The 16889-nt window shown below is 40.3% G+C and overlaps 1 protein-coding gene across 10 annotated transcripts in view; it reads left to right on the forward strand.

Moving 5' to 3' along the window:
• Nucleotides 1-16889, forward strand: part of TUNAR (transmembrane neural differentiation associated intracellular calcium regulator) — a 178250-nt gene that overhangs the window by 135341 nt on the left and 26020 nt on the right. For 3 of the 10 annotated variants that reach the window (XM_075103839.1, XM_075103838.1, XM_075103840.1), the window contains 2 exons: nt 5791-6085; nt 14092-14184. In XM_075103839.1, coding sequence (XP_074959940.1) covers nt 6047-6085; nt 14092-14184 — 132 coding nt within the window. In that variant the 5' untranslated portion in view covers nt 5791-6046. The other 7 variants (XR_012662340.1, XR_012662341.1, XM_075103837.1 and 4 more) reach the window with 7 other exon arrangements.

Below are 16889 nucleotides of genomic sequence, written 5' to 3' on the forward strand. Positions count from 1 at the left end.
GGAAATAGGTTTTAGGGACGATAAGTATACTGCAGATAGATGGAACTATGTGTACATCCTCAGTCATGCTGTTGGATATTTTCTTTTGAATGAAGGTCTATTTCTTAGAGTTAGATTTTCCAATTAATCGATGATGATGATGATCTGGAAATGCACTCACTGGAGCTCAGACTCTCATGCATGTATTATGGCATTTAAACTAAGAAGGCAAGAAATCAATTCAGTTGTTTGTGCTGCAGTTGACTGAATATTAATTGAGACACAGGATATTTAAAGGTCAAAATGAGAAACACATCCATAAAACTTCTTTGAAAATTATTTTCACAGGTTTTTAGTTAAAATTTGGTCATAATTGAGTTATACCTTTTATTTCCATGCCCTCTGCATATTTTTGTATTTATGTTAAAATTACTGTATACTTTGCATGCAATACTGCTTTTGAAGATCTAATTCAGTTCTCAAATGACAGCTGCTGGAAAAGGTGCAGCTTGCAAGGAATAAAGTGATGGTCTCTATCAGGTATTAAATTACGATTGGGATGAAGGTGAATGTTTTGGTATACAAGATCTTTCATTTGTTTCTAGTGGCCAGGCAAGACCGTAGCAGGCAAGTGGGTGACCTGGGGAGGAGGTTTCTCCTGTCACTCAGTTCAGAGCCCACATGGGAGGCCCTCTGCCCTGCGGGAAGGCATCTCCTGGTGACAGTGGCTGCCAAGGCAGTCTGAGCACCCAAGGAGCAATCCTGGCACACCCCTGCTTCCAGGTCCCTTGTCTTCCCTGCTCTTGACTCTTGCAGGGAAATTCCTGGGAGATTTTTCTGCTTCAACTTCTTAAAGCCTGTGCCCACATCTTTCGAGTCCCCAGGGGCCTCTGCTCTTCTTCAGCCTAGATAGGGGACAGTAGTTGCCCAGCACAATAAGGAGCCCATCTGCCCTCACTGCCCTCCCTCCTTGCAGCATAGGCATCCACACTCAGCTGGAGGAAGCCACCGTTTCCCTAGCCTGGGCTGCCACCTTGCACTTGCTGCAGCCCTCACTCGTCTTCTTCAAATGTCATCCTTCTGTTTGGTCCTTTTCTACACCCTGGACTAGAACATATTGAAAGAAGGGTCTTTTTTCTTCCCATTTGCCTTTCTGGGGACTTTCTTTTGTTATCAGGTCTCAGCAACACAGATGAGCCAGTCTAAGATCTGCCCAACCAGTTGCCATGGTTCGTTGCATGTCCCCATTAACTTCATTCCCAAAGTCTTGCAGTATGGGCCTGTCACAGTTTTAGCTGGGACAGAGCTGTCTGGCTATCTGACTACAGGGCTTGAACATGGAGAGATGCTGCTGGTCTGATTCAGCTGCAGTAACCAACGTGGTTTTAGTGGGACACCAGTTGTACCATTCCCTTGGGGGATGAGGGCTGACTGGTTCCTAGCTTGCTTGGGCTTGACTGGGTCCTTAGGCTCACAGGACATTCATCTTCTCAAAAAGGATAACACTGTTATTGAAAGGATAGAAATGTGGGAAGAGAAAAGATAAATAGAAAATGGAATAGAAACAGAACATGTGCATTAGTCAGCCTTTACAATGCACAATAAGAAGTATTTATATAAGTTTAAATTCAAGACTTGTGTAAGTGAAAGAGAGGTGCTGTACTTGCCTTCTGCAAGAGACTGAATTTTATCTAAGCAGCTTTGCATTTTCAGTAGAAAAATTATATTGCACAAATGTTCACATCTCTAAACCTACCTCTCCCACAACTCCTTTTAATAATCTGATGGCACCTTCTTACACACCAAACAGTTTGCTTTCATTTCAAAATCACTAGTTGTTGGCTTGCTTTCTTCCTATGGTTGTTTTGTTTTATTGCTTTGCCCTTCAACTGCCCTTCCCTCGCACTTTTTAATGATATTTGCTCCAATACACAGAGCTTCAACACTGTTGGTATTCCTCCTTGTAAAAATAAAATACAAAACAAGGCACAGTAAAGTATTAATAATTCGTTGTCACACTTCTTAAAGATTGTACTGTTGAGGATAAAAACAGGCACCGGCATGAATGTGAAGGGATAAAAGTGGAAAATATAAAACAACTACAGCTTATCATGTTGAAACAAATCTTTCTTTACCATGTGTATGGTGAAATATGTTCATGTAGAATTAATAATGTCTTTGTAAGTATTTGGGAGATCTCTCCGCCTCTCTTTGTTCCCTTAGTCTAAATGTTCATATATTTTCCAGCCTTTCATCAATCCTGAGCACTTAGTCCCCCCTAACCTTTTCTCTACCTATTTTATATTTTCATGCACTGTCTACCTGAGATCTTGTGCTAGCTTCCCTCTTCTATTTACTATTTTATAAATCTTTATACAAATTCAAAAGAAAGAGTAGTCTTTTTTCCCTTATTCCCTCTAAATTGAACCATCTTCTTCCACAGGTTAGAAGGACTCATTGACAGACACACACAACCTAGCTGTATTTAATCTCTTTCTTTCTGTCACCCTATTTCCTTCAGAAAAGTAAAAAGGAATATTGAAACAGTATTTAACCTTATTACCACAGCTAGATGAAGCAATCCCCCCTTGTTTCCCTGTTCCTATGTTATGTGACTCACTTCCTAAGCCAGACACTGTCTCTTTGGTACCTTTTACTTTTGCATGCATGAATTTTGTGTACATAAAAGGCAGTTGCAGTGAGGAATGGAGGAGATCTTTTCCTTGATCATTCTGAATGGGACAAGAAATAGTGTGTTTAACTTTGCAGCAATGGAGCTTAGAAATACCTTTTTTGTAGTTACAGTAGTGAGGCACTGGAATAAATTGCTTTTTAAAAGTATGGAGTCTCCAGAAAGGAGACTTGTAAGCACTGATTAGAAAGCCATTTCCCAGGACTAGCATGTGTGTGATTGATCCTGCTGTGAGACAGAGGTGGGTTAGCTCCCTTTCAACCTTGTTTTTTGTCATTCTTCAGCACTTTGTTGCAAGCAAGTAAACCTGTGGGCTAAAGGAAGCAATGTCATATATGAGCAGCGGCACACAACAAAAGACACTATTTGCATCAACCGCTGCTAGAGGAAACCTTGTTGGTTTTATTCCTATCCAGGAACAAAGATGAGGTACTATGAGGGATAGTCAAAAGAAATGTCCAAAGAGTCAGAAGAAGAGATAAAGTGACAATCGGTGATACCAAACTAGTTACATAAATTTGTGACCATACAAATCAAGAATAGTCTATGTTTATTATGTGTGGTTTTAGTGTGTTTAACCTATGTTTAGTATGTTAGAAGACCTCAGGAGACACATTTTAATGGAGTTAGGTGAACCACAGGATCTCTTCTTTAGAAATATCCTGCTGTATTCTGTTGTTGGTTGGAGGCTAAATGACTTTCATTTACTAAATCAATACTGAAGTTCCTGTATTTCTCTGTATGCTGTACTTGGGGGATTAGGAATACCCAGTATATGCTTATATCAATAGATTTATTGGACAAACTGAGCATGTTCTGCTACCTGTTTCATACAGCCACTCTGCTAACCTGATCTACTGGTCCTTCCTGAGCTTTGAATATGTGTTAAGCCTCTGGCTTTGCTAAGAAAATGAGTCTAAACTTTAGATGTTTGTTTATAAAGCGTGAAAGCAGAGTGTGGTGGGGCTAAGCTACCGTCAGAAAAGTTACCCTTTCGTTTAAGATAACCTGTCCCCTTTTCACAAAGACCCTGCATTTGACATTTAGATAACACGCACAAGTTATAGGCTGAAGGTTTTCAAGGGGAGAATTAGATAATTCTGTTTATTTATGTGACTGCAAGCTAAGGCAGTTCTCAGGGCCTTGCCCTTTAACTTGTCCTATCACTATAACAGAAATAAAGAGCTGATCTAGCTCAGGTCTTTGACAGTAATCACGCGTGAGCAGTTTGGCCAAGATCTGATATGGCACTTACTGCCAGGTCACAAGGAGAGGCATCTTGAGGTCTTTACATTTCTTACATCTTACCTGTGCAATGGAAAGACAGCTTAGTCAGTGCTGAACAAATGCCATGATCTGACTAAGGATTTATCCAAAACAAAAGCACAAGATAAATGTCTGGTTTTGGACACTGTGTTGTTTTGGAGATTTTTTTCCAGGCTCTAGAGCCACAGAAGTCAGTGGAAGTCCTGCCGCAAATTGCAGCTGTCAGGCCCTATTCAGAGTCCATCCATTGGCATCATCCTTGCCGGAATCCTCTGTGTCATTCCTGGGGGCCATCGGTCAAGGCGCTGTAGGATCAGCTCCTCAGAGCCAGCTCCAGTTACCCAGTTAACCCATTTCTTTCATGGGCCAAAACTAAATGGCCTCATGGCTGCTTCTCTCCTAAGAGGAACTTAAACACAGCATTGGTTAAAGCAATGACAAGGTTATGTTAGAGCGCTCCATTTTGCAGTGTCTGACAAAGACATCCAGGCGATTCCTCTGGATGGTGGCTCTGGTTTACCATGTGCCCTTTCAGTCAAAGTAGTGTCTGCTCTGTCTGAAGTGCAGCGTGATAAAGAGGTCAGAAATAGGTAACACATTTACCTTATTATTGCAAGGACAGAGCTTAAGTGGCCACAGCTTCAACTGGAAACTCACTTTTGAACCCATGAGTTGGCACAACCATGGGAGTTGCTTGTCATTTTAACAACGTCTTTGCTGCGTGCCTGGACAACCAGAGGGTTAACCCAGCTTCGCTTTTCAGAAGGGAACCGCATCACCCCGGTTTGCCTACCTCTCGCTGTGCCTGGGTGGGTTTCCCATGGCTGCGCCAGACCCCCAAAGGGCACCCCACGCGGGGTGGTGGCAGGGTGGAGGATGCCCTTTGGGGCTGCAGCAGCGCTGTCAGTGCGAAGCAGGGCTGCTCGCCTGAGTCCTGCCAGTGCCGCACAGGGTGGGGGGAGCAACCCACCTCCTCTCCCTGCTGCACTAACCGGGGCTTTTTCCTTTTCCTTGCATAGCTCCCCTGCAGGGCAGCTGAAGGCAACCTGGGGAGGGTAAGCGAGCCCCGGGGGGAGGAGGGAGGCAAGGGAGACCATCCCCTCTCCCTGCTGCTGCTGCTGAAGCTGTGCCGGGGCTGGAGCCGTCGATGTGGCTCCCCAGAGTTAGTTGCTCAGCAACCAGAATCAATTAATATGCTTTGCAGAAAGTGCAGGGGAAGCCCGAGCTGCTGTCAGCGAGAAGGCAGGAGACTGAGGGTGACTCAGGATCCGACTTCTGCCTGACACCCAGGCGGTCCCACCCCATCCTCTCCAAACCCCCCGTTAGCCGCCGTTCTTTATCCCTTTCTCTTTCCCTATGATAACTTAGTGCATGTGTCCCCAAACCCTACAGGCAAGGTATCTCCTTGCACAAGAACTCTCCTGCTTTGAGGGTTTTGCTTTTAGATCTAATTTGTATTTGGGTGTTATTTGTCAAGTTTTCTCCAACACTTTTCTAGAAATTCTAATATCCATGTTCCTTGGGAAGGGAAAGGGACAGCTGATGTTTTTGTCAGATGGTTTTAAAGATTCCTCAGGATGAGAAAGGTTGTTTGGTAGTGCACAGTTGCGCAGCAATAATGAAAATGCATCATGTGTGAACTGGGAAAGTTTTTGCCTCTTCTTTTATTACAGGTAATCAGCACTGCATATATGAGACCAAGGAGGTAGTACTGATTGTTGTGAAACACATAGATAACAGAATAAATGAGGGGTTGATTGGGGTTTTTTCCTTCTCCTTTTCTGCAGAATAATGTCAGGGCTTCGGTAAGGTATTATTTTCTTTTTTCTTTCTTTCTGTGATTTTCTTTGGAGTCCCTCTGATGACACCACAAATCTGGGAATGAAGAACTTCTTAGAGCTGATTGGAAATGGCATTGTGGAGCTGAAACTTAACTGGAGGAAATATATCTCCTGAAGAGGAAAATATAATGCACTGTAAGGATCTGACTTCTGGTGAAAAATTCAAGCCTAGAGAAAACTTGTCCGCTTTGTTAGGAAGAATGGGTTGGACAATTTTCTTCAATTCCAAAGGATATCTGAATGCCATGCTGAGCTTAATCTCTGCAGCATGCTCTGTGCTTCTCATCTCTTCCTGATGCACTGCATGGTAAGGCCTTTTTCCTTCCTTTTAATAATAGCCATAATTCTGTTATGGTGAGAGGTAAAAATAATAGTAATAATCAAATTAAAATTGAAAGAATGTAGAAAGCTAACAAAAGAATGTTTGTTTGTATAGTTGTTTCCAGAAGCAAGTGTCCTGATTACTGCAGCAGCTTTGTAAGACCATTTCTGTCTTTCTCCCTTGCTTTGTGACAGTGTGTCTGTGAGTGTGTGTGTTTGTGCACACCTGTGCTGTCACTTGCACTTGGATTGGAACATCAGTAGCTGTATTATACGTATTTCCATGCTAAAGAGGATGTTTAATAATTTGCGTTGACATTTTTCTCTCTTTTTCCCTCCCTCCATTCCCCTCCTCCTGCCTTCTCTTTCTGTTGTTCTGTCTGTCTTTCTGGGGTCACGGTGCTATACCTTCCCTGCACCTCAGTCATGCACTGACCACTAGAAGGCAAAAAGAGAGGGTAAAAGAAATCCTCTATCAACATAAGAATGGTTCTGTAAAAGTATTATCTGAGTAAAATAAAAGCTACAGAAGGGTTTTGAATGTCTGCAAAATATGCAGGTACAAAAGATTTACTTTATTTTGTTACCTATGGGAAACAAATATTAAATGCAGACTTGGATGCTGTGTTTTAGATACAGTGGGAGGCAGACCCTTTTATACACGTCAGAAAGCCAAAAAATGTCCACCATGAATTATGACAATGTTACTCTTGATGACCCAAGTCATAAAATAAGCAAATCCAGTACAAGATGTCCTCACATCAAGTATTTTTTTGTCATGTATTAGTGGGGTGTTGAGAATTATTACAAATGGCTTCAGTAGATGTTGCAAGGTATTTTTCATTAATGACTGTAATGTGCTTTCATCTTCCTGGATGAAAGGTGTTAGGGGAGTGCAAGGTGATATTATTAACTAACTACCCAATTTACCAAAATTTAGGGTCATTATCAGGAAATTGCCAAGCAGATCAGAAATTATATAGGGAGTGTACTGAGATGGAAGAACAATGTAGTTTTCAAGAAGACTTGGTTTACTTGGATGCCTGTTTCAGAAATTAGGGTAGAACTAAAAGATAGAAGTGATGCGAAATATATATATTTTCTTATGCATTCTGGTTGATCACTGAGTTTAGAAGAGAGAAAGTTCAGTGCCTCTTGTGGAGCAAACTGCGGTAAGGACCTGCGCCTGCTGTGAGAGTAATCCCTGGCAAATCCCAGTTCTTTTGGTGGGGTTAGAAATGGACCAGGAGTGGGTTTGTGTGGCAGTTGTCATGGCTGTCCAGCTGGATATGGAGGTGATGGGTTCCTGGCAGCAAGTTTTGAGGGTGAAAGGGATGCAAAGAGCCAAAGAAAAAAGGCTAGGCCAGGCCACACCAGGACTCAGGAATAAGAATCAGAGCTTAAATCCTTATTCAAAAGATGGAATTTTGTGGTAGTTCCCAATACATGTCCTCCTTGTATGATGAGGACATAAGACAGTTTTTAAAGACAGAATGGTAATGCAGCTTTTTCAAATCACTGCAGTAAAATGAAACAGAGATGATACAAACACATTCCTGTAGTGGGACAATGTTTTAGTAGGGTTCAGAGGAACCAGTCTTGATTTTAAGAGTAAAGGTTCAAGATATGCATACATGTGCATTGAAGTAGATTTTTTCTGTATTTTATTATCTAAAATATGTGACTAGTATAAGAACCATTAAGAAAAACCAAGGAAGGACAAGAAATCCATCAATGTCATCTTCCAATCTTCACTGTTGAAAGAAGCTCTTACTTGTGGATGTAGTCCCCTCAGCTCTTTATGTGAACAAGGACTGCATCCTAAATTCAAGTTTCCCATTGCAAACCTCTCCTCACGTCAGCAGTTCTGTTTCAATCAATGGGACAACTTGTATGAGTAAGAACTACTCATCTGAATAAATTATGACAGGTTTTATAAGACCAGGCTCTTTGTCATGGCAACAGATTTATTAGGCTTTGGGTACAATTTGTATTTCCCTTCCAAACAAAATAATTTTTCCTTATACCCATGTGAATTCTTTTGCCTTGTAATTAGGGCAAGAAAAATAGGTTAATTGCATTCTTAAAGATCATGCAACTGTACAGATACATTGTTAGTGAAGAATTATCAAAATTTTACTTTTATTAGTGGTCTCCAAATCTGAGAGACCTATATTCTTATTGCAATCATTCATTGCCTTATTTATTTTTGTGACAGTGTTAACATTGCTACGAAGTATTGTCAATCCTTCCAACAACTCATTTAAAAAAAAAAAAGAATTCCTTTAAAATATCACTGATCCTGTATAAGTACTCACTATTATTAGGTTCAAGGATACTTACCCAGCTTTCTACTACATTAAATATATTAATTTTTTTAGTTAATACATTATGTTTTGGTTTTTTCTTGATCCAGGAACATATTTATCTTTAGGGTATAGAAACAGAATATGAAGTCATAATTATAGTAAACTTCCTACAGTCCTACAGAATATAAAGATATATATATTGAAATAGAAAGCATAAAATCATCTGAATTTTCTTTCCCTGTGCATTTCCACATGCTTATAAATGCCTATATTATTAGGATATATAGTACACAACAAGTACTGTTTCCTTCATTATAATTTGTAAAGAACAGCTCCTTTTCAGAATACAGTGCATATGGATATTTTTTTTTGGGGGGGCTAGGTTATGCATTATGGAAGAAAAAAAAAAATTAGAAAAAGCAAGCATAGTATCCTTTAAAATGTGTCCAGTACACTAATGCAGCAATAGGTTAATTTGTTTCATTTCAACCTAAAATAACAACATTTATGTAGCAAGAATAGTGGATTATTTTCTAAGAGTGTGTGATTTTGAGAAAGAAGGTTTTGCACGATACAGAGTGTTCATTGTCTTTAGCAGTCATTTCTGTCAATGAGTTACTGTGACTTGAACTCTTTCTTTAGTGACATTTTAAATCATTTATTTTAAACATTTGCACAACAGCTGTATTTGTCTTTATCAATTCTAAAGCAAGAAAACCTGTAATTTTCTTTTCTTTTAAGATACTATTTAAAAAAGCTCTGATGCTGAGATCACACATATTTCCTTTCAGTCCATTGAACTGTTTCTTTAGATAAACTACATGAATTAGAGCTTGAGTCATCTGCATTATCAGGGAAGTTGTACTGAACAATGGAAATACTTTCCACACTTGCAGCAACTATTTCTAGTCAAGAAAAATGTACTTTAATAATAAAACACATGAACAGTTCCTGTACTTGGAATGCCTTGAGCTGTCTTGATTCACAGTCCAGCAAAAACCTGATTTTTGAAAGGCCCTCAAAAAACCCCAAAACAAAACCAGAGTCTTAGGTTTTTGTTGTTTAAACATAAATAACCACAGAAAGAATATTTATCTGACAAGAAATTTCAGTAGATCAGCATCTGTGTTTTTCATAAACCAGGATCAAAAATTGAAGACATAATTTTATAATTTTTTTTAAAATGGAAAGCTCTAAATATCCATATGTATGGAAATACTGATTTCAAAATGGCACATTTCATTTTAACATTTTCAATCAGACTTTCATTTGTTACAAGAAATAGTACTGACATTTGGTTTTCTGTTTTTCTCAGTGAAAATTTGCAACACTTAAAATATTTCTCTTTTTTTTGACAGGGAAATGTTTTGTTATAGATTTTTTAACTAGATCTGTTATAGCTGTCTCAATATTTATTGGCTCTCACAGGTTGGCTCTTTAATTAGAAGCTCTCTGAAGGGCCATCTTTAGCACGTTATATTGTATGCCCCCATATTACTGATACTGAACAGCAGTTCTTACCAGGGCTACGGTAGATGTAAGCTCTGATTGTGATTACCTCTAATTCTTCTTGTGTCTTCAACAAAAAGCAGTCCTCCATTTTGCTGAGAGTTTTACAGACACAAGAGGAAGTAATTTCTACTACAAAAACCTTCAAGAGGCCTTCAAAAGGCATGCAAGCAAGAAGTAGAATTAATCGAGTATTAATATCCTTATTAAATAGATATAGAACCGAGGAACAAAGAAACTGTCCAAAGCTATACTGGCAAAGGAAGAGTTCAGAATTGAACCCAAATGTCCTTATTCTCAGTTCATCACTGTCCCTGCAAGGTTGCTCTTCATTTTGTTCATTTTTTTGCTTAATGACTTGCATTTGGACTTTTAAGTTAATACTAGTTGAAGCATCAAATGTGAAAGGGAATTATTGATGCGTACTTCCTTTCCAGTCTGACACGGTTGTCCTAAAAATTCCTTTTTCTCTCCCGAGCAATTTTCTTTGAATGTAACCATTAATTATGTAATTGCTTTACTACACAGGGGAAGTATAGCCTAGATTAAACAGAAGATTGCTAAACAGACATATCATAAACATGCCATACAGGTTCTGGGGGTTGTACACGTGGATCTGTTTACGCTGTCAGGGTTTAGGGATAGCTGCGGGGGTATGTAATGGTTTTGAGGGCTCTTGGTAAATGAATCAAATTTCAACACAGAAAAAAATCCAGTTAAAACATAAAAAGAGTGATGATTTCCTATCTAGAATTCACTCAGGTCATTATGAATCCAGCACCCGTGCACAGAGAGATGACACAGAGAATATGGTACCTAACAGTGATTCCTACTAACCCTGGTATGCCTCCTCTGTCCAAGATAATCTTTCAGCTTTTTATCCTCTTTATGAAAAAGGAAAAGATGGTTTGTACAAAAAGTACTTAGCTGCTAAAATTACATCTGAAGTTGGGGAAAAAATTCTGCCTTGGCATCTTAATACAAATCCAGGAAAATTATGTACATGTTGAGATGGAAAAAAAAAAGCTTTCTGCAAATGAGCCAGAGTTTTGGAATAAGTTCTGCAGCAGGATATGCCAAAAGCTTAAGGAGTATCTGCCTCATTCTGGTCTACTTATACAGCTCCAGCCGTGACACACCTCTGGATGCTGACAGGTAGCATACTTCATTAATGGCCCAATGACATATTAAGGTAGAAGAGTATGAAAGTCTGATTAAAAGCAATGTTTCCTCTGGAAACCTCATCCAACGTGATTTTTTTTCTGAGAAATGTTAAGAAGAGAACTTAAAATGCACCCTCCTGCATCAAGTACACTCTTTTTTTCTTTTTGACATGAAAAGGGTTAAAAAGGAACACCTTCATCAATACATATTTGTTGTGGTTTAACCTGACAGGCAACTAGACACCTGGGAGAGAACATAAAAAAAAAAGGTAAAACTTATGGGTTGAGATAAACACAATTTAATAGGAAAGTAAAGAAAGGCAAAATAATAATAATGTTTAAAAAATATACAAACCAAGTGATGCACAATGCAATGCTCGTCACCTGCTGACAGATGCCCAGCCAGTTCCCGAGCAGCAGGCCCCCAGCCAGCTTTTCCCCTAGTTTATATACTGAGCATGATGTCATATGGTATGGAATACCCCTTGGGTCAGTTGGGGCCAGCTGTCCTGGCTGTGTCCCCTCCCAGCTTCTTGTGCACCCCCAGCCACTCGCTGGGGGGGGGGGGGGGTGAGAAGCAGAAAAGGCCTTGACTCTGTGTCAGCGCTGCTCAGCAATAACTAAAACATCTGTGTACTATCAACATTATTTTTATCCTAAATCCAAACCACAGCACTATACCAGCTACTAGAAAGAAAATTAACTCTACCTCAGCTGAAAGCAGGACAATAATCCATTATAGTAAGCAATTATGTAACTTGCTTCAAAATACTGTTCTCCAGTGCACAGAGCTCAGGGCAGCCAGGAGGATTGCCTGTGCTCCATTTTTATCAGCAGTGATGGTGCACAGGGTCATCCCCAGCCTACCTCTGCCCTCCATCCTAAACTACACCTAATGTTAGCTGTAAATGTCATAAAAGATGTTCTGAAAGGCTTTTCCAGTTAAGCAGGCAATTATTCTATGGAACCTTGGATATCAGAATACATAAAAGTGTTTAAGTTCAAACACATTCTGGTGTTTAAGAACATAACATATCATATGGCCTCTAGTTCTTTTTTAAACCAGGATGGCCTAAGAGATCCAAATACCCTTGAGAATATGAGCATGAGGTTTATAATATTTGTCTATTTTCTACACCATTAATAGATCAGGAAAGTAAATCTAATGGTTATAGTATGGTAATTATTAAACATTGACAGGTAAGATGGTGTTTAGTTGGCTAAGAATCATTGGAGAACCACTGAAGTTCATGAACATAAACAAAGAATTTCATTCACGGTAAGGGCCTCAGAAGAAAAGGCCTGGAGAAAAGTTGATGAGCCAAAGATATCAGTAAGCTTTGACGAAATAAGAGATTCCAAAAAGGATGTCTGGTACATTTCTTTTTGAAAAAACAGAGTGGAGCAATGCCTGTTCCAGTTTCAACCAAGCTAGACAAAAGAATAAATAAGTAGAAAATAATGTGGTGTTTGTTAATATAAACCATGCCTTAATAGTTTGTTACCCATTTAATGAGGATACTAATGCAGTGCATATTCTTAACTTCTGACTTCTGAAAATTTAGGACTTATCATTTTATGCATGATAAAATTATATAGATATTGAAAAGCATCACTTTCTCCTCTATGTGAAACTGTGATCTATTTGATGAGAAAAATAAGGGCTTTACTTTGACACATCCCAAAACCTAGCAATGGTGTCTGTAAAGTGAAATAAATGTTACTGAGCTATGTTAAGAGTGCCACAAACTTTCCTTTAAGGAAGGCAAGTCCGATGCTTGAAACAAAACCATTTCACTTTTTGGATGAGAAAGCAGATGGCAAGACTGTTTATTGAGACCTGTGGCCTGTGCGTTGTTGGAATTTCTTTTTTACTTTGTTCCTAATCCAAAACCTAGTTGAAAAGTTTTTGTTCAGGTATTCAGAGCAAATGTAACTTTTCACTGACTATAGACGCAGTACAAAATATTTAGCAGGAGAAGGTAGGATTTTGGAAGGGCTTTAAAAGTATTCTTGAAAGTCGCTCTGAAGGGATAACCACAAGGGCCCTTAGGATAGCATTGTTTCTGTGCAGCTGAACATAGTACTTGTTCTCCATCTGTATTAACCAAAGCCAGAAAACAAAGCTTTCCTTAGGATGAGTCATCCATTTCACTGATGTCATATCCATTTGATTTGGGTTCCTGTGTTTTCGTCCCATAGCAAATGCTTTATGTTACATCAAAATGGTCTGGAGCTTGGCACAGCTGGATGTGTTCTCAAAATACTGCTGTGGAAATGTGTGACAATCTACATTGTACCTGCTCCTTTGGAGCTACTCTGAGATACTGTTAACTCAGCATAAAGGGAACAGCATCTTTGACCTGACTTCATGTAATGCTCAGAGTGTTTCAATGTGTCATGTCACTGGGAACATCCTGACTGTGCAATCCATTGTACCTTGTAATCTTGTTTTAATATCACTAGTACGTCAGAACTGATTGAGGAAGGGGTTGGTCTGTTACTTCTGCTCCTAATTGTTATCCCTCAGATTCTGCACCTGTCCATGTGTTTTCTAATGGAATTGCAAGTGACCACTAGTATCTTTGGGTCTAGTCATTGTCCCCACCCTGAAAACCATGCAATGGATTTTAATGCAGTAGTGCCCACAGAGCATCTGCTCCATTCATGCTCACCACAAAATAATTCCAATCCTCACTGAATTTGAGTAAGCTAGTAAAAGACCACAAGTCACATCTGCAATGTTTCACAAGAGGAGATAGATCAAAAGCATCACTAAAGCCTTTTATTCCTCTGGAGAAAAAAAAAAAATTAAGTAGAGCATACCTAATGTTACAGAGAGAATCCTACAATAGTTTTGCTGAATCTGCCTCTAATCTCATTTGTGATCTCTCATCTGACTTTCCGTAGATTTATGAGTACATGAAGAAGGCACATCAAATGGGCACCACAGGGATTTGAACATCAGAAACACTAGTGCTCCCTACCTCACAACTTGTTCCTACCCACAGCCCTTCTCTGGAGCCTCACATGGAGGTGCAGCTTTGCCCTGCAGAAGTCAAGTCACGCGTGAAGAGAGAAACAACCTTCCTGGATCCCTGCAGGTTAAGCATGGGAGCAGTACAGTGTGAATATGATGTAAACAGACAAGATCAATAAGCAATTTCCTTCAGTAAAACAGAGGAGACTTTCCTGACATCAATTCTTTAGGGATAAATCCCAAACAATTTTACCACGTTACAACACATAAATTACTATATATCTTAAGAATCCTGTGGCATGTCCTCCTTGCCCACACATCTCTAGCAGATGCCTGTACAGACACATCTTTGTTTGACCCTTTTTGTGTCTATCCCAGTCCAAGCGGACACATGTCGCTAACCCCCATGACAGTGTATCTGGGTACATCTGTCCATTGCATGCATGTATGAACTGAGCCTCTCAGCCCTTCAGTGCATACATGCACAGCCCTCCCGCAAAGAGACACAGCTGCGGGATCACTCCCTGTCCTGCCTCTCCAAGGACCTGCTCTCCCAGTCCCCTATGGCTTACAGACAACTCCTCAGCCCTCAGTGATACTGCTAAGTACAGACCCCTCAGCTGCATAACTGGTGTGTGCACAAATGATGTCTCCCAGGTGATTAAATGGAAAAGCCAGCATAGCCTCATGGGCCATGTCCATGTCCCACTTCCCCTCTTGGTCTATGAGCTCTGACAGTATGATCTATGAGCTGTATGCAACACAGATCCCTCAATGCAAAGTCCAGGCCTTCTGCACAGGGCTCAACTTTCACCCATGTGTTAGTATATGATGACTGGTAATGGTTTTTGAAATAGATACTACTGAAATGCAATGAGTTGAGATGCTTCGGATAGCTGTTTGGTAAGGAAATTGCAACTAGGTAGGATTTTCCACTTCAGCTGCTTGATTTCCTTTACATTTTGGATGTGAAATGCAATGCTTTGCACATGAACATGCCTGTGTCCTCTATGCTGGTGTGAAAACTACCATCCCACTTTGGGTTGTCACAGCTGGTGTGAATTGAAGAGGGGCCAGGAAATCTGTACTTGAGAAAGTCCCCATAGCCTCAGTTCCCCACAGGCACAAATGGCTGGGCCAAAGTTGATATCTGCTTCACACTTGTTCTTCTCCTGGTCTGGAGGTATGAACTCCCATCCTCTCTTGTGCCTTTATAAGATGTAAAGATGCTGGGTTCTCCTTGAAATCAGGTTACAGCCACTGTGTGAGTCAGCTGCCAGATCTGTTCATCAGGGCTACTGAACCTTGCTTGTGTGTCCCAAGGTGAGGATTAATCTCTTAATGTTTGTAAAAAGCTATGTAAATGATCTGTATCATGCTGACAGGTCAAGTAGCATTGCTCACTGGCTGCTCCTCCTGACAGCTTAAGATATATGCCAAACAATGTCTATGCTTTCAGACAGTGTTCACCGATGTAGCTTGACTGGCTTAACCCTCTCAGGATTTGGCCCTACATCTAGCTTACTGGTTGGGTGATGGAGCACAAATATGCAAGGCTGATGCTTTTTTCACATAACCTAGAATACAATAAATACATTGCTTTATGCTTGTGCAGGACCATGAGGTCAAAGGAAACCTCTTGGATGTATTATAGCACATGTGCAATTCAGATCCTGAAGGACACATGGAAAGCAATAAGGCTGAGCGGAGCTCAGTGCTCTGCTTGGCTGTGGGCGAGAGGCAGCAGCAGGAGCTGCTTCTGTGAGCTGTTGGCAGGATTTGGCCCTGCTGCACCCGCAGGAGCTGCAGGTGCTCAAAACAGCTGCGAGGCTCAGCAAGAGCCCTTCTGAGAATGTGAACCCTACCCAAGAGGAGGGTGCGCTTGAAACCTGGGAGCCTTTTTGTCCTGTGCTTATCACATACATTGCAGCTATTATCAGTTATTGAGATCAGACCCTGAAAGTGGTAGATACTGTAAAAATAGTAAGAGAAACAGCCTTTTCTAGAGAATTAAATTCTAAGTGAATACGACTTCCATAACTAACTCTGCAAGCATGCAGAACAAAGGGTGGCCAAAAAGTGAGTAACTAGTTTCACTGGCTGCTTTACTGCATACCTGGTCCCAGTTATCAGCATTACATGTGGACTTTTGTGTTGATTTTTGGTATGGATGATTAATACTTTCATTATCTTTAATGCTTTTTGCAGGGACGATCATTTGCCACTGATCTTTGCTGATGTCTCTGTGGTCATATATATACTTTTCCTTAAATACCTAAGCTAGAAAGCAATGCTGCAGCATGAGGCAGGGGCTGTTGTTGGTACAAGCTGTTACTAAAAGACACTAGAGCAGCCAAAAGAAAGGGACTTTCTGTGGCTCTTCATTGTCACATGGTCCTCTTCTTTGAGGCTACTGAAGCCGACAACATACTATGTGGGTCATTTTCAGGGACTCACACAAGGATGTGGGGTCAATATATATGCTAGCAATTTGGGTGACTAAGTTACGAGAAAGTATTTTTTGTTTTTGCCACTATTGCTTCTCTGGGTCACTTTTGCTTTCAAAGCCTAATCTAGAACCTGGTGGAGTCAGCGATAATTGTGCTACTGATTTTTTCCACAACTGGATCACACCACTGCCTGAGTTCATCATCACCACAGGTATAAGTTGCTGTGGTAGAAAATATGAACAGACTGTGGCTTTGCACTTTGTTTCTTTATCTGAAACTCTTTCCATTCTTTTCCTGCATCAGACATTTAGCTGCCACATACTTTGGGCTTCAGCAGATGTTCAGGCCATATCTCTGTGTCTCTGCCCAATGCCTTTGC

The sequence above is a fragment of the Phalacrocorax aristotelis genome, chromosome 9, assembly GCF_949628215.1.
Source record: "Phalacrocorax aristotelis chromosome 9, bGulAri2.1, whole genome shotgun sequence".
NCBI lineage: Eukaryota > Metazoa > Chordata > Aves > Suliformes > Phalacrocoracidae > Phalacrocorax > Phalacrocorax aristotelis.